The following is a 24,079-nucleotide window of genomic DNA, read 5'->3' as shown; positions in this document are numbered from 1 at the left end:
GCCCGAGAATCCCTGCCGTATAACGTAGTGCCCTCAGCTAATGACCAGGGTCAACAATGGTCCAGGGAGGACACTATCTGCCCTGACCTACTGGACGTGCCAACCTCACTGCCAGAGCTGCTCCAAGCTATAGCCACTGAGCCTTTGCTGCCTTAAAGCCTCCGTCATGCACAGAGGCGGCCCTCCAGACTGGCATCCATCACTTAGTTGAGGCTTCAGACCAGAGTATCAAATGATTTTATTACAAAACTTAACGCCATTTACTGATAATTTACTTTTCTAAAAAACAAACACGAGAAAAGAACAAATGCATCCAAGGCTCACCAGGCCTTGGAGGACAGGAAGCAGCCCTGCACAGGAAACCTGCAAACATGTCTGATGTCTCGGCCTACTTGTTCACTCTAAGTTTTCACCTTCTGTCACCTCTGACACAGGGAGGAAACTGGCTTCAAGAGTCACAGACAAGAAGGTCACAACCAACTTTAAGGCTATCTGATGCTAAGGGCTTGTACACATAGTCTGGAACTTTGAGAAAGGTATTGGACGAGTGCTGTCAGATGCCTACTCCCACTAAGCTTTACTGTCCCTATTCTCTGAATTACCTCTGGGACTGGTTAGGGTCTTCTGTGGTAGCCTCTAGTCATCCCAGAGCACAAACCCTAAAGTCCATGTGCAGTCTCCATGTTCAAGTATAAAGCTGTCTGAGAACCACCCCAGCGGCTGTAGTGTTCATACTCTGTAATGTGTACTGGGTGCCACACCCCTGGACAAGCAGGCCAGTGGCAGCCCAAGGCAGGGCCACCCACAGGCAGAGTTCCCACTGTCAAGCTTGCTCCTGTCCTATCTGGTCACTGCCCCACAGTCAGGGTAGAAATCTTGAGTTCAGAAGCCCCCAGCCGGATGAAGTCATGCTCTCTCGGAACAGGGATCCATTTCTTCACCATTAATTAAATGGAGTTTTCAAAAGGTGCCAGGAATATTCTAGAAGGAAAAGATAATATCAAAATTCTACCCTTTGATAAAAGAATATATTCACTTAATTTTGTGTTTCTAAAGGAATTTATAATTGAACTTGAAAGACTTAAAATGAATGCTTTACACTTGGTGAGGAACAGAGACAGTACCACCCGGGGGATGTCCCGCTGACCCTTCACTCAGGCATCATTTAGTCACCGTGATCTAACAGCCCCAGTCAGTGCGCCCACTTACCTGACCTATTAAAAACAACAGACAACACCTTCAAGAATCTTGGCAAGAGAACACCGATGGCAGAATGAGAAGATATACCCTAAAGTCCACCGCCCATATTTATTAATGTCTCTCCAAACCTGCCAAAACATCCATTTGCGCATCTCACACCACAAAACAGAAGTGTAACTCCAGACTTAATCCGAGAGGGACAGGACTTAATACACGTAACTGTGGTGGAGGCACTGTGGACTCGGGGAACTCATGTCCAGGAGGCTCGTCTAAGCAACCTCAGCAGACCCTCGCCTGACTCTCCCTGCGCACACTAACCATCCCAGCCCATTTCTAAAGAAGTGTCTATTTGTAGCTTAAACGCTTAGCTCTGGTAGCACAGAAAATCACACACCTGCCGACACAGGAATGTGCTACCAACCAGTCTGCATTGAGAGATGACCCCTTGCAGAAGGTGAGGCCCACCCGCAGGAGCCCTCTTCTGAGTACACCTGGAGTCTGATCCCATCACAGCCTGTCCCTTTTCTATCCATTTTCTACACCTACAAGCCGGGGGTGCCTGCTCCTGGGCTTCATGGCGTACGGACCTTAGGAAGTGTCCTGGGACGGGGCAGGCAGGTCCTGGCTCTCTGGGTCAGGAGGGGGTGCTGGCACAGCTTCTTTTTTCTGGGCTGCCAGGAATTCATGAATCGCTCGTTCAATCTGTGGCCTGAAGATGTGGTTCAGTTTTGGATCCACCACCTGAGAAATAATCCTGTCTACTCCTGCTTCCAGCATCCCCGACCTTATGGAGACAAAACAGAGCACTCTGTTACTTAGTTCCTTTGAGTCACCTTTAGGCCCAGCAAGCCCCAAGTGTCACCTGAGAGCCCAGTAAAGGTCTACCTGAGTCTTTCCGGAGTTTTCTCTCACAGGGCGAGCTATCCACCCTATGGGGGTTGGGCCACTATTTCCACTTTTGAGGGGCAATTCACCACTTTTGAGGGACAATTCACCTAGCATTCCTGGTTCACAATTTCACCCACAACTACTTCACCCTGCACAGAGGAACCAAGCAGAACCAACCAGACTGCCCAAAGACGAAGAACAAGTGACAACAGGGAGGAGAAAATGGACTTGTGCAGGTTGAAATACTGAATCGTAGCCAGGCACGGTGGCACACAATTTTAACCCACCTAGGTGGCTGAGGTGGGAGGTCCCAAGTTCAAGGTCAGCCTGGGCAATCCAGTCAGACCCTATCTCAAAAAGAGCTGGGATGGGGCTCAGAGGTGGAACACTTACGTGGCATGTGTGAGGCCATGGGTTCAATCCTCCACACCACAAAACAGAAGAAAGAAACCTTAACTGAACTGTCAGAGCCAGCTGGCCTTGGAGTTGACTGCATTTCCTCCAAACTTGCTCTCTTAACAGCCAAAGCAGAGGCAGCCCCTGCAGCAATGCTGCATGCAACCTCAAAGCTAAGCCACACTAACCAGTTGAGACCGGAGTGTCTAAGACACCAGCAACTGCCCATGGCCTTCTGCCAGGCTGCTAGGTCCAGGCAGCAACAGGCAATGGGAGGCAAGCAGCCCTCCGCTCCTGTGGGCCCCCCTTCGGGAGTACTGTGACACTTAGGCAGAGCCCACCACACTGTCCTCAGAGGCCGAGGCTAGAGCAGGGAAGTGAGGAAGACTGCGGTGACGGAAGCAAGCTGCATCTGAGGAGTGCAAAAACATCCTCAACCTAGGCCCCTTCCCAGAGGATGAAGCACTCACCCCTGTAAAGGCAGGTGGCAGGGCTTACTCATCTCCTTTAGATGGGTCTTGGGCATTTGAGCTTTCCCTTGGGTGGACACAATCCCACAGTTATTGGGCAAACAGATGGCCGGACACAGAGCGAGACAAATCAAGGTGTGACAAGAGCTGGGAGCCAGGCCCCAAGCGAGGAGGGCTGCTCATGAAGAAGGGCTTCCCAGACTCCACGGTGGCAATGCTTACTGACAGAAGCCTGTTAAGGTCTGTAAACAAGTCAAGATGGCGCCTGGCTTATGACAGCCTATTATGGACCAAATGTCTGTGCCCAAAAATTGGCATGTTGAGACCTCAGCCCCAATGTGACAGTATTCAGAGTTGGGGCTTTTGGACGGTGATCAGATCATGAAGGGGAGCCCTCATGAATGGGATCTGTGCTCTCAGGAAAGGCCAGCCAGCCCTCTCTGCGCCATGAGAGGACGTACTGAGGAGCTGGCAGCCTAAGCCAGAGGACATTCCTCAGCAGAACCCAGCCATGCTGGCATCTCTCAGACTTTCAGTCTTCAGAACCGTGAGAAATAAATTTTGGTTGTTTATAAGTCACAGAGTCTGTGCTACCTTGTTAAAGGAGCCCCAACTGAGCAAGACACCTGATCAGGAAAAACACAGTTCCAAGAGAGGGTAGATTATTTTCCTGGAAATTTTAAAAGTGTTTGGAGGAAATGTGAGACCTTGTTAGGAGACAAAAATAGAAGATGGAATGAAAACATACCCTGTAATTAAAAGCTGTTACCCTCCCCTGCTCCCGAGGAGCCCAACTTCCTGTGAAACCCTGGGGCTGCATAGAGAAGGCCTACAGCGCCCAGGCCTGAGCTTCGAGCCCGAGCAGCCCAGGCAAACAGGGCCTGTAAGTTCCATCTGGTGATGGCATGCCAGAGACAAAAATCAAGTCTTCCTTTCAAACATTAACTAGAATTTGCTTCAAAATCAAAAATATCAGCAAGAATCATGAGAAATGTTCCAGTGTTAAAGTCAAATTCTTGCTTTCATATTAAATATATTTGAAATCAAATGAGAAAAAAAAAAAGAATGAATGAAAACTTACTCAGATGATAAAACTATGTAGAAAAACAAGGAAATGATGACCAGAGAAGTCAGGAGTGGGTGAAGTCCTGCAAGGGGACAGGGGTGATCAGGCCAGTGGACCTGCTCACCTGGTGTGTGGTGAAGTTTTCCGGGAACTCCCTATTAAGCTTCTGCAAAACCAGGTACCTGCCACAAGCTAACTCGGGGACGGCCCCAGGGCTCAACATGGAAATTAACAGCAACTGACAGCCTTCTGACAGCCTTTGTGAGTCTGGAAGCCTTCCCAAAGCCCTGAATCATTCTGTGCTTGTCTGGCTCTCTCCTCACGCTGGCCAACCCTGGAGGAGGTCCGGTAAACAAGGGTAGCTATTGTCACATTGACTCTAAAACCAGCGTTCACAGTGGCAACACATCTGAGTGCCAGTGCCAGATATGTAATAATCGCTGCTAGACAAGGGGCAGTCTCTGTCTCCGTCCTGCTGGAAGGTCTCGGGGCCACAGTCTGCTCCCTGAGAAAGGCAAGGTACCGACTGGGCGGAGGCTCTGGAATGAGCCAACACCAGGAGCTCGCGCCAACCTTAGCCTTATTTGTTAAAAAGATTCACATTTTAGTAGCTATAAGCTGTACTGAAAACGCCAGCTTGTTATTAAAAATCTTTCCTACTTTTAAGTATCTAAATTTTGAAACCACTGTAGATTCCTTAGGAAGTTGTAAAGAGATGTACAGGGAGGCCCACACAGGCACCCTGAAGTTTGCACCTCATCAACCGACAGCACGACTGCAAAACCAGGACAATGGCACTGGTGCAACCAGAGTTGAGACCCGAGTTAGAGTTATACCTGCATTCATTTGTGTGCGTGCCACTCACCTCCATGCTCACCTCCACACACTTGCTCATCTCCACGCACCATTGTCTCCACGCACCACTGTCACCTGTTTTGTGTTGCTCTAAGAGAACAGCAGATGTTGCTGATGCATTACAAAGAGGTTTACTTGGCTAATGACTCTGAGGAGTGGAAAGTCCAAATAGCAATGGCCCCGCTCAAGGATGAAGTGGGCATGTGCAGAGACAGATTCCCTGGTGAGAAGGAAGCTGGATCACTTTATAACAACTGATTTCCAGGGAACCGATCCAGTCCCATGAGGCATATGAGGCAGCACTGACACATTCATGAGAGCGGAGCCCCACGACCTCGCCACTTTCTGCTAACCCCCCTTTTAGATTCTACCACCTCTTGACACCATGTTGGGGACCAGGTTTCCAGGTACAGCTTCCAGGAACGTTTGGGAACAAGCCACAGCAGTACAACTTTATCCCACGGACTGATACATGTAAGCACCACTATAAAGTGCTGAACTGTGCCATCACTGCTGACTCGTGGATGCTCTAGGAAAAACTGTGCCAGGCATCCCTTCAATACCAGCTTTTCCTTGCTCACCACAACTCTCTGTATTTCTATTTTAAAAGAGACGGGTTCCACAGGCTTTTAGATACAGAAGAGTTTAGTGGATCCAGAAGTCCTGAAAATAAGCACTGGTGTTAAAGGCTGAGTCATTTGGAAAAACCTGATCTGAGGTCACCTGACTCACCCCCAGCACTGACACTGAGGAGCGGCCTGGCTGAGCTCTGAAGAGCGGTAGTGGAGGCCTGGTTCGCTACTGGGAGGCAACACTTTCCAAGACCGTCTTCCTGGGGCGGTTACCACCCTTGCGCAGTAGCCTGGGTGGACTCCCAGAACTCACAGATGCCACTTGCCTTTGTGAGCACAAAGATCAAGCTCCTCTCACCCATGACCCAAACACTGGTATCTGGGTGTAAAAATCACATTCAGACTACACCTTACCCTTCAAAAGTGGGAAAGGCCTCACAATCTGGAAGACTGCAAAACCAGGACAATGGCACTGGTGCAACCTACCCAGCCTGGGTGAGCCCTGGAACACCAGCCAGGCTCTGCCACTTCACCATGGCTTTCCCGAAGGCACAGATGGCTGCACTTGCATAGTGCCACCACTCGTCTCTGCAGGGCCCCAGGCTGCCTGCCCAGGCCTCGCACCTGTGACTCCTGCCAGAGCAAGGGCCCCAACCCTGCTTACTTACTGAACCACACTCTGCCTCAGCCCATTTCGTAACTGGTTCTTGTTCATCGTAGGATTCCACTCCTGCTTGTCCAGATGTGTCGACACAAAATTATCCACTTTTTGCCTCAGGTTTTGGTAAGCTGGCTAAACCATGAGAAAAAGACAGTGTTAGATGTTACACGCGAGCTCTGAAACAGCCATTTACAACACTGCTTTTTCATAAAAATGTGTATTTTCAAGTCTAAATACCCTCCATTTGACTATGGGGATGGCCACGTCACAGGACAGTTGAAAATTAATGGCTATCACGAGTGTTCACCTCATGGTGGGCAGAGCACAATGCCCACATGATCCTATTTACTTTTTCAAGAAACACAGCAACAGAGGGCCCACGAGCAGACTGCTGCCCCACCTGAGATGAGGCTTTTAGGCTTAGCAACAGTACACCTGCCAATGGCTAGACTGTGGCAAAGTCAAGGCTGGAACCAGGCACTTCCAAATCCAGGGTGCTGGGGTCTATGCTGGGGTCCAGGCAAGGCCCCTCCACCAACAGCTGTCAGACTCAAGCATCGCCCCTCCCCTCGACCCGTCATTTCATCTGTACAATTGCTCCTGCCCCACCACCAAGAGCGTGTTCCAGCACCAAACTGGAAAGTCCCCTGCATAAAAGCAAAAGGCCACGGCCACCTCAGCTAACCAAAGTCAAAGCCTGTGGAAGCCTGTGGGGAGGCCAGGTGCCGGCCACCAAAGAGCTGGAGGCACACCTACTGGTCACATGTTCCAGACACAGCTATGTCAGCAGAACAAAACTACCCAGCTGCCCGCTGAGCGCAAGGAATGTGCATTCTGAGCCTGAGAGCTTGGGGGGCTGTCAGCTGCTGTCTCCAGAGCAGGCTGGTGGCGTGGACGGCTGCCGGACCCCACTCCTCACGCCCTCACTGGCAGGAAGGGAATATTTCCTTGCCCCAGCGATGCTCATCTTGGCAATATAGAGCTCCGGCCAGGGGAGTGTTGGCACGAGGCCTTAACTATGATTGTGCTGTCTGACCTGGCTCTGCTCTGACGGCCCATTTGAAGGCACACAGCCCACCCCACAGCCAGGGGCCTCGAGTGCACACACATGCAGCAGCCCAACCCCAACCTATAGCCTGGACCCAAGCCCAGATAACCCACAGCCATGCCACCCAGCTGACGTCTATCTAACTGGATCAGCCGAGCTCTGCTTGACCCTCAGCCCTAAAAGCTGAGAACAAACACTTGGTAGAATCCAGACACTGTTTGTTATGCAGCATGACTGGCAATTTTGCTAACAGCCAGGGAAATGAGACTGCCCAAGGAACCACTGGGCTTCAACTCCATGAGCGGACTCTTCCAAAGGCCAAGAGGGCAGGGGACTGTGGGGAGGACCAAGCAGCTCCTTTTACCAGGAGCCATCTTCTCTTCACAAGGGGAGCAGGGGCCAAGTGTCCTGGCCACACTAAGACAACGCAGGCACCCTCTGCCATCCTCAGAACCGCAGTCCTCTCCCCCCAGAGAAGCAGCTGTGTGTCATCAAGGGATCCTAATAACCAAAGGGATGATCCCACTCTGCAGGGAGAGTCAGACAAAATAGGGAGAAAGACATGGTGCCAGGGGAGAACCCCCTCCTGGCAGTTCATTTAATCCCTCCTTGGATCCCTTGAGACAACAGATAGCCCCTGCTGGAAGGAGTCACAATTAGATTTGTCAACTTGTAACCATGAATCCCTGTATTATACCCTCTACCACTCAAAATAACTTGCCTGATTTGAGATAAAAGCTGTTCACTGAAAAGACAGTACAAGGACCAAGGACCATCGTCCTCTTGAAAGACCCCAGCCCAACAACGTCAGGCCTAGTTGCAAAACCACCGAGGCATGTCACAAACCTACGCAGGCACCAGAGGTGTTTTTCAGATAATTAGTTAGGTCCCAAGGCATGCCTGAATAAGCAGGAACAAGAGGACCAGAGTGCAAACATGTAGCTTTTATGTTTTTTCCAGTAACATAAAGTGAAAAACTTTGCCCTTTAGGTAGCCTATATGCTGGGTTTAAAATTAACTACTAAGAAACCTATTGCTTCCCCCGCGTGAAGACTGCCCCTTTACCCTATAAAAATCTCTGTATCCCCAAGCCCGGTGTGCCAGCTCACCAAAGCTCCGGCTGAGGTTCTGCTGGGCACCCACAGGCGCCTGTGTCCCAATAAACAAACCTCTTGCTTTTTGCAGCCAGTGTTTCGTGTGATTCTCCTTGGACAGGGAAACGGGGGTCTTTTCACTCTAACCTTAACAAACCCTGATAATACAGACTGATCCCTTCAGTTCAAGAATTCAAAACACCTGCCAACATTCTACGTACTACCTATCTCTAGAAAGAGGATACCACCTGTCTGCCCTTCTATTTAATCATATTTTGGAAGCTCTAAAAAGCACACTATAGACATCACTTGTTCACTTTCCTCTAAATATGCCAGCAGTCCGGTGGCCTAAGAATTTGCCTTCCTAACAAGTTCCCAGGTGAAGTTGCTGTTGCTAATCCAAGAATCACACTTTGCAAATCATGGGACTAAAGCACCAAATCTCAGATCAAATCCGCCTGAAAACACGTTATGATCAAGAATGAAAACAACCTGGTAACTCCCACAACTGCAGCTAAGGAGATAAAAGTGGAGAAGGCTCCAATGGCCCTCCCAACACCCTTCTCAATTCTTTGTTGTTTATTTTAAAATCACAGGTTTTGTTTGTTGTTGTTGTTTTGGTACTAGACAGTGAACCTAGGGGCATTTTTACCACTGAGCTATACCCCCAGACTTTAGTTTTTGAGACAGGGTCTTATTAAGTTACTTAGGATCTCACTGTATTTGCTGAAGCTGGCCTTGAATTTACAATCCTCCTGCCTCAGCCTCCTGATTGCCTGGGATTACAGGTGTGTATACCACCTCAACATGTGTACTTTTTGTGTGTGTGTGTAGTTGTAGACGGACAGAATGCCTTTATTTTGTGTATTTTTTTAAAGTGGTGCTGAGGATTGAACCCAGTGCCTCACATATGCTAGGCAAGCCCTCTACCACTGAGGCCCTACATGTGTGTACTTTTAAGACATGAACAGAGAACTTGTGCCAGGATGTTGAGAACAGTCTTGGGAAAGGTGGAAAGCTCTGTAATTGTTTTTCTAATAAAGAAAATTATATATTTTGTTTCAAAGACAGCATTTGCACTGGGGTTCTGGGTTCTTTATCCTGCAAGAGTGTAACAGTACACACCTTTGCCATACATAAACTAGCTGGTTCATGTGTGTTTTCTATGCTGGCAGAAAGGTAGGTGCTGGGGTAGTAACTAACTCTTGTTTTCACATAACTCAGCACATTACAAGCATAAATGCTCAGTGTCTAGACTAGCTCTTCCCTTACCTGTGGGGCCCGATTTTAACCTCACAATCTTGCTATGAGGTAGGCAAGAGATTTCTAAGACAAACTCAAAAAACCACTACTCTGAGCAGCCCAGTCGGTAACAGCCTCCTAGCCCTACCTGCTTAGTCTTGCTAGAATAATTTTGAAGAGAAACTAATCATCCCAGCAACCATTACATGTCTGACACTTAAACACACGTTACTTCGTTAAACTCAAACAACCTGGCACCTATGTAAGTGACGCTTCCTTTTACTGGGCGGGTGGCAAATGACCTTACCAGCTAAAAGAGGCACCAAACCCCTTTTGACCGGTGACGGTCTACAAAGCTCGGGTGCTGCTGCTACAACGTATCTAATCTAACCGCTCACAAGTCTGCACATCGCTGAGCGGAGGAACAGCAGTACCGGCACGCGGGTGGCCGTGCGCTCCGGCGGCCGGCGAGCCGGGCGCGGCTAAGGGAACCGGGGCAGCCCCGCAAGGCCCGGCGTGGGCTCAGGCGGGTCGCACGCGCGCTCCCACCTTGGTGTCCACGTCCGCCAGGCAGTCCCGGCGGAAGCTGTCAAACAGGCCGCGGCTCTTGAGCTGCTCCACGATGAGTGCGATAAGCTGCGGGTCGCCCGGCGGCAGCGAGGCGGGGTTGCTGGGGCCGCCGCTCCCGCCCGCCCCGGCCGCAGCCCCTGCCGAGGCCGGGCCCGCACCGCCGCCGCCCCCCGCGCCCGCGCCGCCGCCGTCCGCCATGCCTGCGCCCCGCGCCCGAGTGCGGCTCCTGCTCTGGGTCTGAGAGCCTGCGTTGTGCACTGGAAGCGGAGAACCCCACGGAGGCAGCGGCGGTGGCGACGGAGGTGGGGACGGCGGCGGCGGAGATGGCGGCGGTGGTGGTGGCGGTGGTGGAGGAGGCGGCGGCAGGTCGGGAGGCGGCGGGGGCAGAAACCGCCCGCTTGGCCTCTGGCGCGCTGCTGATGGCGTCACCGGTGACCATTGCATTGTGGGACAGCTGGTTTTCCCGCGGCCTTCCCCGGCTGTTTTTATAGGTAGAGGCCTGGCCGGTGTAAACTACAACTCCCGGCAGGCTTCGGGCCCGCTCGCGCTCATGGGGCAGCATGGGAGTTGTAGGCTCCGCCCGCCCGCTGCACCACACCTGCTGGTCATAAGAGTCCTCTGCTGGGCTTATGATTGTGATTCAGTATTTCTTGATAGGTGCCTAGGAATCTGTGCTTTTGACCTTCACTCCAGCGTCATCCTTGAACAATATAATGTGGAAAATAATGGATTAGTGATATGTTACGATTCAAAAAATTGTGTGTCCCCCTTCTGATTTTAATAGTAATGCATACCCATTTTATAAAATCGAAGAATAACAGAAAAATGTGAAAAGTAGAATAAAAGTCGCCCTTAAGTCTCTCTTAATTCTTCAAAATATTAAATACTTTAAATATTGCTGGTAAGACACTAATAATGAGTATCTGGAATGTGCAGGCATGAAGCTGTATACTTTTAGTGAGAAACTGATGTGACTATTTTTGAGAAACCAGCTTCTACCTCAAGGCCTGTCCAGAGGGAGAGGGCATAGGACTTCTTGTCCTTGGAAAAACCCACAGAACTGCTCCTAGGCACATACCCACCCTGCTCAGTTGTTTAACTAGAGGGATCTGGGGTGCCAAGTGTCCCTGACTCAATTGGGCTAGGTGAGGACCCATAGCAACCATCAATCAGCATGAGACAGGGAAAATATGGAAATGCCAGGTGACCCTCCCAGTAGTTTCAGTGATTGATAATGAAGCCAGATTTAAAATTAGGTAGTCAGTGTAGTTAGGTAAATTGAGTCTAATATGGAGTGAAATCTAAAATGGAGGCCATGTTGAGAATGAATTTCCGGAAAAGCTGAGGAATGTTGATGAAGCCCAGGAAACAGCCCCCAACAGATTTGGAGATAGCCCATCCCAAAGAAATGTTAATGAACAGCAAACTTGACAGCAAAAGTGCCCAGATTACTTCTTTGGCCCACCTGTGTCCCAACCCTTCCTACCTACGTTCCATCACCAAAAACTATAAAAAGGGGAAGGGATTCCACCCTGTCCTTTAATAAACTTCTAATTTTCCACTCTGACCTTGCCTCAGCGTGCTTCTCTGGTGTTATTTTTCAACATTGGGGAAGCAAGGACTCGTCACTGGTAACAATAACATGATTAGGCAACCCTGCAGTTTAGTGTATACATTCTTGCAACTCCTCCAGGCCTAAACCAATCAATTCAAATGTATCCACCACTTGAACTAACCAATCACCCTTACCCAACTTGTTCCCGCCAGTGAATTTGCTAATCCATGTTAAGAGTTGTTGTTTGATTTTCCCGCGGTATGAAATGATTTGCTGTGTGATGTTGTGACACATAGAGTATCCCCCCAAAACCTATAAATCCTCACCGAACTAAGGGTTGTAAGAGACCAGCGAAGCGTCGGAGGAAGAGACCACCAAGAGACCACTCATGCAATTGGCAGAAGGGGATTTATTGATCCAGCATGCTGGGGCTCCGTGCCCACTCAAGAAGGGAGAGCAGCCCAGAGCCCCGGGCAGGGGTTGAGCAGTGCTTAAGTACACTTTTTGGGGAGTGCAGGGACTTTACACACATCACAGTCTCCTTTAACAAATCACCATACACTCAGGTTTTGGGTGTAGCGGAGGGACTTAACAATACCTGGTCCTTCACTTTTTAACTCAGGCCTTGCAGCTTAGAAACTTTACAATGCCCGGTCTTTTACACTTTAACTTCAATTTCTTTTAGTCTTACAGGGTCAGGACACACTCCTCAGGACCGCTGCTTCAGAAACGGTTGTGAGTCCAGGCTCGAGCTTGCAATAAAGACCCTTGTGTGATTGCATCACATTCGGTTCCTGGAGGTCTATTGGGGTCCCACGAATCTGGCATTACATCAGCACACTGCTTCACAGGTATCCGAAAGGAGGTACTAGGTTTCTGGGTTTTTTCACAGATGCAGAAATAGAGGCTCAGGAGAGTTCCTTACCCTCATCATATACCTAGAAGTGAAAGAATAGGATTTGAACCCAGGTTTCCTGAGTTCAGATTCTGCATGTTTAACCAAAAACATACTACATCCCCAGAGCTAGGTAGTGAAGCAAGAACAAAGTGTAGGCAGTGGAGATAGAAGGGGGTGGGGAAGGTGGAAGCTGATTTAAAGGAAATGGAACCTTAATATCTTCAGGACACATCCCCCAGTGGACGAAGTCACCTACCTCTGGGGTATTGAAATGCTAATACCTCCAGAGCCCTTCCCCCAGCTCAACCTGTTGTCAGGTGACCTGCTTCCAGGGAATTGTTTCTCCCAACTCGGGTGGCTAAAGAGCTTCCTGGGCTGCTCCCTTGGGGCCTGAACCCCTGGGCAGCTTCATTCCTGCCCTTGGCCCACCTTTTGTTCAGGAGTAAATTTTGGTCTTGGGCAGGATGGAGGAGGAGAGGCCATGAGAACAAAGAAATTCTAAAATATATAAAAGGAGCAGGACACCTTTACTTCATCGGTTACCATCTCTGGGTCCCCTTCTTCCTCCTGGAACAAGTCTGTTTCCATCCTTTAAATAAAACTTGCTTTCTATGCTTGCCTCAGCATTTCTGAGTGTTCAATCCTGACACCTGGGGAAATGGAACTTGGCCCTGATTGAGTCTCATCAGCGGTGTATCAGTATTACAATAGGCAAAACACCATGTCCTGTTTTTGATAGCCACAATTCCACTATCCCTCTCTGCCTTTCTTTCTTTCGTATATTATTGGCTCAATTCTTTCTCCCAATCAGTAAATTAAATCTACTGTTGTTACAAGAGCAACAGAGGGGATGTAAATGATAAATTCTGCAATCTCCTTGGCTCCTGGTGAAGCCAGATTTAAAGTTAGGTAATCAGTGTAGTTAGGTAAATCAGGTCTAATATCGAGTGAAATCTAAAATGGAGGCCATGTTGAGAATGAATTTCCGGAAAAGTTGAACAACTCTCGGAATGTTAATGAAGCCCAGGAAACAGCCCCCCAACAGATTTGGAGATAGCCCATCCCAAAGAAATGTTAATGAACAGCAAACTTGGCTTGGAAGTGCCCAGATTACTTCTTTGACCCACCTGTGTCCTTCCCACCTACATTCCATCAACAAAAACTATAGAAAGTGGAACACATTCGCCCTTCAAGGGATTCCACCTCTTGGGTCCCCTTCTTCCTCCAGGAGAAGTCTTTTCTACTGTCCTTTAATAAACTTCTAATTTTCTGTAAGGGGTCCGGCGGAGCATCGGAGAAAGAGACCACACAAGGGACTTACTTCATGCAATTGGCAAAAGGGGATTTATTAATTCAGCATGCTGAGGTTCCAGGCTCACTCAGGAAGATAGAGCAGCCCAGAGCCCAGAGCAGAGGTCAAGTGGAGCTTAAGTACACTTTTTGGAGAGGGTGGGGGGCTTTGCATACATCAGAACAAATCATCATGAGGCACGGGAAAATTGAACAACAACTCTGAGTCAGGATTAGTACATACATTGGCGGGAACAATCTGGGCAAGGGTGATTGGTCATTTCTAAGCGGGGTACAAATTTAAATTGATTGGTTTTGGAGCCTAGATGCTTACGTGCCATGCTACCTAGAGCCCTTAGCTATTAAACAACCAGGGAATCAATGGAGGTATTTACTGGGCAATTCCCACATTGTCCTAGCAATTTACAAAGATTACAGGTTCGGGGGTAGCAGTGGAATTGTAACAATAGACTTTTACAATTGTAACAATTGTCTTTTACTTTTTAGCCCAGGCCTTGTAATCTAGAAGCTTTACAATGCCTAGTCTTTTACACTTTAACCCAAGCTCTTGCAGTTTGGAATCAGCTTAGAGATTTTACCTTTACATTTCCACTCTGACCTTGCCTCCGCGTGCTTCTCTGGTGTTATTCTTCAACATTGGGGAAGCAAGGACTTGTCACCGGTCAACAGTGGTAACACTGGGAAGATGTAGAACAGGCAGAGTTCCCAGGTGCTCCTCATACCAACATTTACCACTCGATCGTTCAAATTACCCTCACAACGAATACCCTGGTGTTAGATTATTCTTCTCCTTTAACACCAGCTCAATCATCCTCAATGGTTAAATTAATGACAAACATTATCTCTTAATAGTCCACCATACTTGGGATTACCTAACAGCACTGGGATTACTCTCCTGTAGCCCAGGAGAAGCCCCGTTTGGGCGCCTTGACTCTGGGTTCATGCTCCGAAGGGGCTCCGTCTGACCAGCCTCATCTGCATTTTGGCACTCCACATTTATTCTCTATCATCAGGAAAACTTTTCTTACTCCCAGACCCAATCTGGTCTTGTCTCTGATATAGACTTTTACACTCTCATTATTGTAGCAATTATTGTAATTAAAAGTGAATAATTTTTAGGAGAATTGGCCTGCTTCCTCTTTGGAGTGTATGCCTTACAACAGGAACCACAGCTTGTTCCCGGCTGTGTCTCCAGCCCTCAGCATAATCCCTAGCCCCAAGGGAACACACAAATTCCTGTCACCATGGAGCAGTGTCAGAGTGTGTGTGTGGGTGGGGTCACTTATAGTCCATCTTCAGAAAGAAAGAAAGGAGTGTTACATACAGCAGGAGATGATGGATTAATCTGTCGCAACTTAATGGGTAAGTGATTCTGGAGACGGGCAGCATATAGTTCGCATAGTGACAATCTCACTGTCCTGGGGCCCTTGAGTCCGCTGGAACTCTGAACCAGGAGAAGATATGACACCCATGACCTTTCCTCTAGAACTGAAATAAATGGGGTGGGGTGGGAATGAGGAGGAAGGTGATCAAGACTAAGGGAAATTTATTACTAAAGCAAACCTCGCAGGAGGAGGCTCTGCTCTGTTCAAATTGTGCTCTCCAGTCAGGAGGCATGTAATACACAGAAGTGGTCAGCAGGGGGAGCCATTGCTTTGTTAATAGCCCAGAAAGGTGCCTGGTGTGGAATGTCCTAACTTTAGCCTAGGGAGTCATCTCACCTTCTGACACCGGTAAGGTGCCAAGGTGTTGATTCTTTGAAAAACCAGCCTCTATCTCAGAGCAAAGCCTGTCCAAGGAAGGGACATGACCTTTGTCCTTGGAAAGACCCACAGAGCACTCCTAGGTACATTCCCACCCTGCTAAGTTGTTTATCTACAAATAACAGGAGAGATCTGCTGCGCCAGGTGTCCCTGACTCAGTCAGGCTAGGTGGGGACCTATAGCAGCCCCCTAGTAGCCATCAATCAGCATGAGACAGGGAAATACCTGGGATGCCAGATGACCCTCCCAGTAGTTTATGGTGGTTGATAACATATTGGGAAACCATGTAGTTCAGCCCGTATACCCCTCTTGGCTCAAACCAATCAGTTCAAACCAATACCCCTTTTGTTCTGACCAATCACCCCTACCCAACTTGTTCCCACCAGTGAATGTGCTAATCATGTTTTAGAGTTGTTATTTGATTTTCCCGAGGTGTGTGATGATTTGCTATGATGTATGTGAAGTCCCTGCCCTCTCCAAAAAAATGTATAAAAATGCTGCAAACCCTGGGCTCAGGGCCTCTCAGCGTCACCAGTTGCTGTGTGTGCACGTGGAGGACCGAGCTAGCTCGAAATAAACACCTCTTTGCTGCTTACATCGATCTTGGGTCTCTGGTGGTCTTTGGGGGTCCTGAATTCGAGCATAACACTTAAAGTTAAAACTTGCTTGTAACAAGCTGTGGGAGCCCAGCAAATCACACATTTTAGGTGTTAGAGTGTTTTCTGTAAAATAATTTGTGAAAAGGTGGGAGCTTCATAAACCCAGACCTGGCAGAAACCAGACAGGAAAGGTGCTCTGAGGTTTGCAGAGCATTGCAACGCACAGGATTTCCGCCTCAGCGGTGCTGGATTTGCGGGGCTCTGTTTCTGTGTGGTGCTGTGTGTCTGGACAAGTTGCATCACCCCTCAGAATCCCGGAGTCCCGGGATGGTGGTGAGAGGAGGTGAGTCTGGGCAACCCTGCTGGTATAATTCCTGGATCTTTGCATGTTGCTGTTGGGAATCACACTGGATGAGGAATAATGGATTAGCCTCCATCTCCCCCCACCAGCCTCGAAGCTCACCGAGGGAGGGATGGCCCACTGCGCGAATCTCTAAGGTGAGGCCTTTTAAGACTTTGACATTGCCTAGGACCTAATGTCAGAATACAGTCAATGTTCAGAGGGGTCAGGTAAGATCGAGTGATCTGTTTGTGGTTAAACTGGACGAGGAGGCTGAGGCTGGGAGCAAGCCCAAAGGTGAGAAGTCAGTCTGTGAGTTGCCTTGGTAACCTTCCCACCTTCTCCTGTAGGATCCTGGTCCTTATCAAGCGCATCCCAGAGCCCCAGGTCTGATCCCAAGTCTAGATACCTAAGTCTAGATACCACACCCACCTGGTGCAGACTAGTTATTGGACTTTTCTGTTCCTGGTGTGGCTCTTTTTGTTCTTGCCTCCATGTATTTATCCAAGGATCATGCCACTCACCGGGCCAGTTCTTAGACTGGACAGCTGTTCATCTCTTGACCCCACAGCATCCAGGAGAGCTTGAGACGCCTGTCTGTAGCGCATTGGTCCCTCTGCACCTTCTCATCTTGGCTTCTTTCTTGTGTTTGATCCTTTCTGACGTTGTCCTGCATCTCTTTTATTTTATTTTATTTTTTTTTAGTATTTATTTTTTTAGTTTTCGGCAGACACAACATCTTTGTTTGTATGTGGTGCTGAGGATCGAACCCGGGCCGCACGCATGCCAGGAGAGCACACATGCCAGACGAGCGCGCTACCGATTGAGCCACATCCCCAGCCCTTCCTGCATCTCTAATGACAGGTTGGGTCCACATACATAGTAAGGAGAGAGAGCCTTACCAAGCCGAAGTCCTTCGCACCCATCAACACTGCCATCACCTCTGCCACCAAATCTCTGTGTCAGATAAGACTTCAGGCTGCCGCGTGTTAAACACATTGTCATTTCAGATTATTACAAAAGGATGTCTAGGGGAAGAGGCAACCTGACATAACCCAGAGCATGGAGGGAGAAGTTGGGAATCTGTTTGAATGGGGGTCTAGTGCTCAGCTTATCAGCTGGGTGACTGTGCAGCCCACAGTGTTCTGGGCCTTGGCTTACTTATCTCTAAGGTGGGGCTAATAATGCCTCTTTGCAGGGTTGTCAAGAAAATTGGAGATAAGGTATATGCAAAACCTGGCACACCTTAGCCCTTCAGTAACTAATAACTAAAAAGATGTCCTTGATACACCCTCCTAACGTATTCAGTTGTAGTCTGTTATTGGACAGGAGTCTTTCAACATGAATCTAGAGGGTTTTTTTTGTTGTTGTTTGTTTTTTTAAAGAAGGGGGAGAGGGAGAGAGAATTTTTTTTTAATATTTATTTTTCAGTTCTCGGCAGACACAACATCTTTGTTGGTATGTGGTGCTGAGGATCGAACCCGGGCCGCACGCATGCCAGGCGAGCGCGCTACCGCTTGAGCCACATCCCCAGCCCCATGAATCTAGAGTTAAGACTAATAGTATTACTTGGATATTTTAATCTCCTTCTGGTGCAAGGAGCTGTCACATAGTCCCTAATGTGTGGACCTGAGGTGGCATGTGCATATCAAGCTCGGCTTGCTGGGAAGTTGTGCCCTGTCCCCTGTCTTGCCTTCACACTGCCCCACATTTCCCGAGGCCCCATTTACTTGTAGTTGCCTACCCAGCATCCAGCCCTCAGTTTGGCTGGGGCTGCAGGCTGTCCTGTTAAAATACCTTCCTCCATGGCTGCAGGGAACGACTGTCAGCCCCAGTTCTGGGGAGGGGTACCGCTGGGGGTGTCTGGGAAGCTCCGCCTTGCTGATACAAGCACCCCTAGTTCTGCTACAGCAGCCTCCTGCCTGGAGGTCCACAGCCCTGAGCCAGCGCCCTAGGTTAGCTGGGGCCACAGACGGTGTCTGGCTAATTAATCGAGAGCAGAGTGACTTGTGTCACATGTAGGCTGGTGTATTTTCATACCAATGTGAGATACCCCTCTCTCCAGAGCTCTCTTTTCCATCTACCATGGCAACTAGGAAAATTTGAGATAATGGTTGATATATTGTCTGGGGCCTCAAAATGAAGAGACATGCAGCAGAAGTCCCAGCAGGGGCATGTATTGGGAATTATAAATATGCCATTGGTCATTCTCATGATGTAACACTGGAAATTACTGAGATTTTGGAGTTCTTTGTTACTGCAGCATAAGCTAGCCTATCCTGACTGATAAGCCCTGACTGTTTATCTCCACTAAATCTGTCATTTATGGGATGACCAAACCTAAAAGCCAGAGTGGATGATTGAAAGCATGAATTATCAGATCTTTCTCTTGGGTTATATTTAGATAAGAGGGCCCCTATAGATAACAATAACACATTATATATTTCAGAAAGCTAGAAGAAAGGATTTTGAATGTTTTTGCCATTAGAAAAATGGCAAATGCTTGAGGAGATGGATGTGTTCACCCTGGTTTAAACATTCCTCAATGTATACATGGATCAAAACAGAACATACTGCCCCCATGATATGTATAATTTTCACATGAAAATTTTAAATTTAAAAATCCCTTCTCCTGAGAGCCCTCTTCTGGCATCATTTGTAGGAATGACCATAAATCCACCTGGTTTCTCGTGGGTCTCAGTTGGGCTCCATCCTTGTTCAGCCTTGCTGGTGTCCAGACTCCCCGAGGGCCTCACTGACAATGCAGATGCCCAGTTGCTCCAGGGTGGATCTGGAGTGTCCCCAAGACCCAGGAGAGGAAGCTCTGTGCTGCTAGGAGGTGGAGGAGCCTTTGGAGGTGGTCCTTCTGGGAGGAAGCTGGGTCCATGGGGGCTGCCCTGGAAGGAGGCTGGTTCTTTCCTTCCCAGCCTCCTGCTGTCACAGGCCCAGAGCAACAGGGCCAAGCCACCTGGAGCCCCCGGAGCTCAGCCCAGGTGAACCTTTCCTCCTTCTTCCTGATTATCCCACGTTATTTTATCAAACGACACACTGTCCTCTCCCCACTCCCAGGGCCAATCGTCAGATCCGGGTCACGGCCATCTCCATTTGAAACAAGTGTTCCAGGGGGGCTGACGATGCTCCTCCGGGTGGGGCCCCAGACGCCATCGCCAGGCCGGGAAGCCGGATCATGAGAAGCTGCAGGTTCCGCGGCTCCTCTCAGTCTCCTCACCCCACTCCTCCTCCCTCCTGGGCTCTTTCCAGCTGGCCAGTCCTTCCTACACGTGGTCTGGTGGAGACGCCCTTGACTGCCAAGGGCATCACGGGCGGGGGGGGGGGGGGTCTGCTCGCTGCCCTTGGACTTCTTGTCTGTGACAAAGGAAGAGTGAAGTGGCCAGAGACGTTCCGCAGCCCCACTCCCCACCCAGAGCACAGCTGCTGCTCCTGGGCCAACCCCACGGCGCGTGTACCTCGCGCAAGGATTCAGGTGCTGCCGCCTGCGGGTGATGGCGCAGTGGCAGACGGCTTCTTGGTTCCTGCCAGTGTTTCTCTGCAACTCTCTGTTTGGAGAGAGTGTTGTGATTTCGGGGCTGTGGCCGACGAGGTCCAGGTGAATGACCCTCCTTCCGTCCCACCTTGCCCCTCTCCACCCACCTCCCACTTCCTCATGGGGCCAGGAGAGGCACTGAGTGTCCAGGGGCACTCAGGTGCCATCTCTCTAGCCAAGCTGTGTGCCCGGCAGGAAGAGGCATCGGGGCTGACGGGAGTCCCTTCCAGGACGGAGCGGGCCCAGCATGGCCTGCAGCTCTATGAGAACAGAGATGGACTCCCTGGGGTTCAGAGGAGGAGAGCAGAGTAGCAGGGGTCCTTGCCTATTGAGTGCCCGACCTGTGGCAGCTCCTTACCTGCCACACCACCCTTTAGGACCATCACATGGAAGAGAAGAGTGACGTTCAGAGAGGGGAGGTCACCAGCCTGCCCGATGCCCAAAGCCTGGAATCCTCTTCTGGACCGTGGTGGGGGGAGTCGGCCTCTGGGGCCTGTGTGGACTCTGGGCCCCGCTCCACACAGCGGTGAATCCGTGGGCTGGCTCTCTCCTCGGGCCTCTGTGTCCTTGTGCATGGTGAGGGAGGACTCAGGACCGTGTCCTGGGCTCACACAGGAGGTAGGTTTGGGGCCTGCCTGGCTCCTTTCGCTGCCCCCTCTGACCAAACCTGTGATACAGACTTTTGGTTTGGATCCTGGCCCCAGAGGTGGGCTGCCTGGGCTTGATCCCCAGCAGTGCTGGATGAAGCCTTGGGCAAGTTATTTATCAGCTCTAACAGGTCTCAGTTTCCCCACTTAAAAATCAGAGAAGATAGAAACAGAACTTCCTGGAATTTCTCTGCATAGACAAAACATTGTACGTACTGCACCTGGCGGGAAGTCAGCACATGGTAGATGCTCATAAGTCACTTCTGTTGCCCACTGGTGACAACCTCGACCCCCCAATATGTGCACATGTCTCCTTCTTGCAGTCCACATCCTTGGAGTGGATCTGACCCCCCTGTGTCTCTGTCCTGGGTTCAGAGGGATGTCAAGTGCACAGGAGACCTGGATATGGCCTCCACCTTGCACTTCAACCTGGAGGAGAGCAGAGCTAGACAGAGGTGCCCTTGAACGGCCGCCCGGGATGGAGGTAGCACAGAGGCCAAGAGGGCGCAGCCTCAGGTGGCCTTGGACCATCACAAAGAAGGTGGCTCTTGAGTGGAGTTCTAATGCATGCAGCAGGTGCATTTTTAGAAGTGCCTTTGGACATGCTTTCTGCGCTTAGCATCATAGTAGGAGGTGGACACCACAATCAGTAGGAGGTGGACACTTCTGCTGCAGAGCCCAGAAGTCAGATTTCCCAGCTTCCTGAACCTGTGCTCCTGACTCTGGCCATCTGGGCCACTCTGACACTCTGATGGGGCAGGGGGCATGTGAGGAAGCATGCTTGTGCCGGGACAGCTGTCAGCCTTCAGGACAGCCTGCAGGGGCAAGTGAGACCTGGTGGGCCGCTGTGGAGGCACTAATGCCATGTCTGTCTCAGCACCGGGGCAGTGACATTTCCCCTGGGTGTCCAGTGGCATGACTTTGGGTATAGCACCTGTCTTTGTAGTCTCCAAACCTGGACTTCTGGTCCTCCCAGAGATTCTGAGAGCCGCAGTCCACCCTATCCATAGATATTTACTCTTAAAGTTGCGAGAATTAATTTTCGAGGAGCCTAAGACTGTGTGTGTGTGGGAAGCAGAGGAGGAAGTGGCCCAGGCAGAGGGTGCAGTTTGAGCAGAAGCTCTGAGGCTTGCAGAACTTGGATGCATTCTGAAGGTCATGGCAAGTCACGTGAGCTGTGTGGGGTCACAGGGCCTGCATTTGGGACGGTGGGTACCCCAGGTAGTGAACTTGATTAAGTTAAGGCATTCCACCCTGGCAAACCACCAGGGTGGGTGTGGAGAGCAGGTAGACGCAGGGTGGAGAGCAGAGAGTTGGATGGGGCGGGGACTATTAATGCCACCATTTCAGAGGTCAAGTTTGACCTGGGATTGGAGACAATGGATTTTAAATAGCTGATGAGAAACTCACAAGGATTTCTCTGGGACAACTTGGAAGTGTGATTGGATTGGGTGACATGGAGGCAGGAAGATCAGTGAGGGGATGGCAGGAATCATCTCATGGGGCTGGGCTGGGAATGTAGCTCAGCTGGTAGAGTGCTTGCCTTGTATGCACAAAGCCCTGGGTTCAATTCCCAGGACCACCAAACAAACAAACAAAACCATTCATGGGGCAGGTGTTGGCTAGGATGCTCTGCCCCTTGAGATCCCCCTAAGATGGCTCACCTCCTTCCTGTGGCCATCCTAGGCCCTGCAGGAGGCCCAGCCTGACTCTCCTCACTTTCTGCAAATTCCCTGTGGTCACGTGTGCTTTGGAAAGCCTGCCCTGCTGTTCCTTGTGATGGGTGGATTTTCAGGTGAAAAAAACTCGGCACCCTGATGCCTGGGTACTGACTGAAGTTCAGCAGGTGTCAGTTCAGGAACTGATGCTTAGAAACAAGCAAGCTGCCAGTTGCACTTTCAACTTCCTTGTTCCTGGAATCTCTTCCAGAGGGCCTCCCTGTCAGCTGCTTCCCCTCTGGAGTGTGCCCGCCCCATCCAACTCTCTGCTCTCCACACCCACCCTGGTGGTTTGCCCGGGTGGAATGCCAGGCTGTCACAGTGGGGTGGAGGCCCAGCCAGTCATCTCCCTGAGCTCCTTCCTCCAACTCAGCTCCAGGCCCACTTTTGCATCTCCAGACCCATCAAGGGGCCCATCCAGACACAAAAGCCACCCTTTCACAATGAAGGCAGGAATCCATCCTCCCAGGATGGGTAACAATTATTTTCCTGCTTCTATTAGAATTGTTGGTTGCATTTTGCAGTTAATAACTGCAAACTAATAGTGGCTGATGCAAGACAGACGTTCGTCTGTCTGTGTGCAAGTCTGGAGGAAGGTGGTTCCGGGCTGATGGGGCAGTGCAGGGACCCTCCAGCCCCTTCTCTGCTCTGCCTCCTTAACTTGCTGCCCCCTGATCCAAGATGGCTGCCCGAGTCTCCTGGCCACAGAGGGCTGCAAGGCAGGCTGGGAAATGTAGTCTTTGAGTTCTTGACACAGTCTCCTGTTAAAGCGTGAGGTTCACATTCCTGTGATGAAGAGGCAAATGTGCACTGGAGGAAATGAGCGTTCTGCAGTGTAGCTTTGGAATCCACTTATCTCAGAAGTTACCACGGAACCCTTCTCTGGATTGGGTGTTTATGGAAATTCTGGCATTTGGTCAGTGGTCACTGGGTGAGAGGGGATCAACTGTTGCACGTGCTCCATTTAAAAGTGCCAGCACTAAAGCTTTCAGAAGGGCTATGGGGCAGACAAACCCTGGGAGTGTGAGGCCCCCAGAGGCAGGGCAGACCCAGGCTCATGGGCCTGGTGCCCTGCAGCTTCCCCAGTGTCTGAGTCCACCGCCTGTTGATATTAAAAAAAAATACCTGAGGCCATGAAATTTATAGAGATTAGAAGTTGACATAGCTCACAGCTCCACAGGCTGGGAAGTCCAAGAGCAAGGGCCGGTATCTGCTGAGGGCCTGGTGCTGACTCATGACATGGTGGAGGGCAGCACGGGGAGACAGAGCACGTGCTGGAGCTTCCTCTTCTGGCAAAGTCACTGATGCCCGGATGGGGGCCCCACCCTCATGACCTCATCTAACCCTAATGACTTCCCGGAGGCCCCCTCCAAACTATGAATGTGAATTTCCAACACAGGCACTTGGGGAGAAACACTCAAATCACAGGAGCCGGACTCGCTCTGGCTGGCCAGCCGTCCCTCTGGAGCTGAGACAGGGAGGGGCCAAGAGGCCCATGGACTCTCCAGATATCCCAACCAGTGCTGCCCGTCCTTCAGGCCATAGCATGCTGAGGGTTTCTTTCCAGAGGAAGCCTGGGCTGCTGAAAAGTGCCCATCTCTCTGAGGAGACAGTGCACGGTGAAGGAGCCCGCGGGCATGAG

General features: G+C 50.2%; 1 protein-coding gene across 1 annotated transcript; it reads right to left on the bottom strand.

Moving 5' to 3' along the window:
• Window positions 1–226: 226 nt before the first annotated feature.
• Bod1 (biorientation of chromosomes in cell division 1) lies at window positions 227–10,459 on the bottom strand. The gene is made up of 4 exons (XM_026414800.2): window positions 10,042–10,459; window positions 6,116–6,240; window positions 1,788–1,984; window positions 227–981 (listed from the first exon to the last, which is right to left on the bottom strand). Exons 1-3 carry the CDS (start codon window positions 10,258–10,260, stop codon window positions 1,789–1,791), a joined length of 540 nt encoding a protein of 179 aa, XP_026270585.1. The 5' UTR covers window positions 10,261–10,459; the 3' UTR covers window positions 227–981; window position 1,788.
• Window positions 10,460–24,079: the final 13,620 nt, after the last annotated feature.

The sequence above is a fragment of the Urocitellus parryii genome, chromosome 1 (genome assembly GCF_045843805.1).
Source record: "Urocitellus parryii isolate mUroPar1 chromosome 1, mUroPar1.hap1, whole genome shotgun sequence".
In the NCBI taxonomy this organism is placed as follows: Eukaryota; Metazoa; Chordata; class Mammalia; order Rodentia; family Sciuridae; genus Urocitellus; species Urocitellus parryii.
Note: the sequence above shows the minus strand (reverse complement) of the source record. Positions and strands in the feature narration are given on the sequence as shown.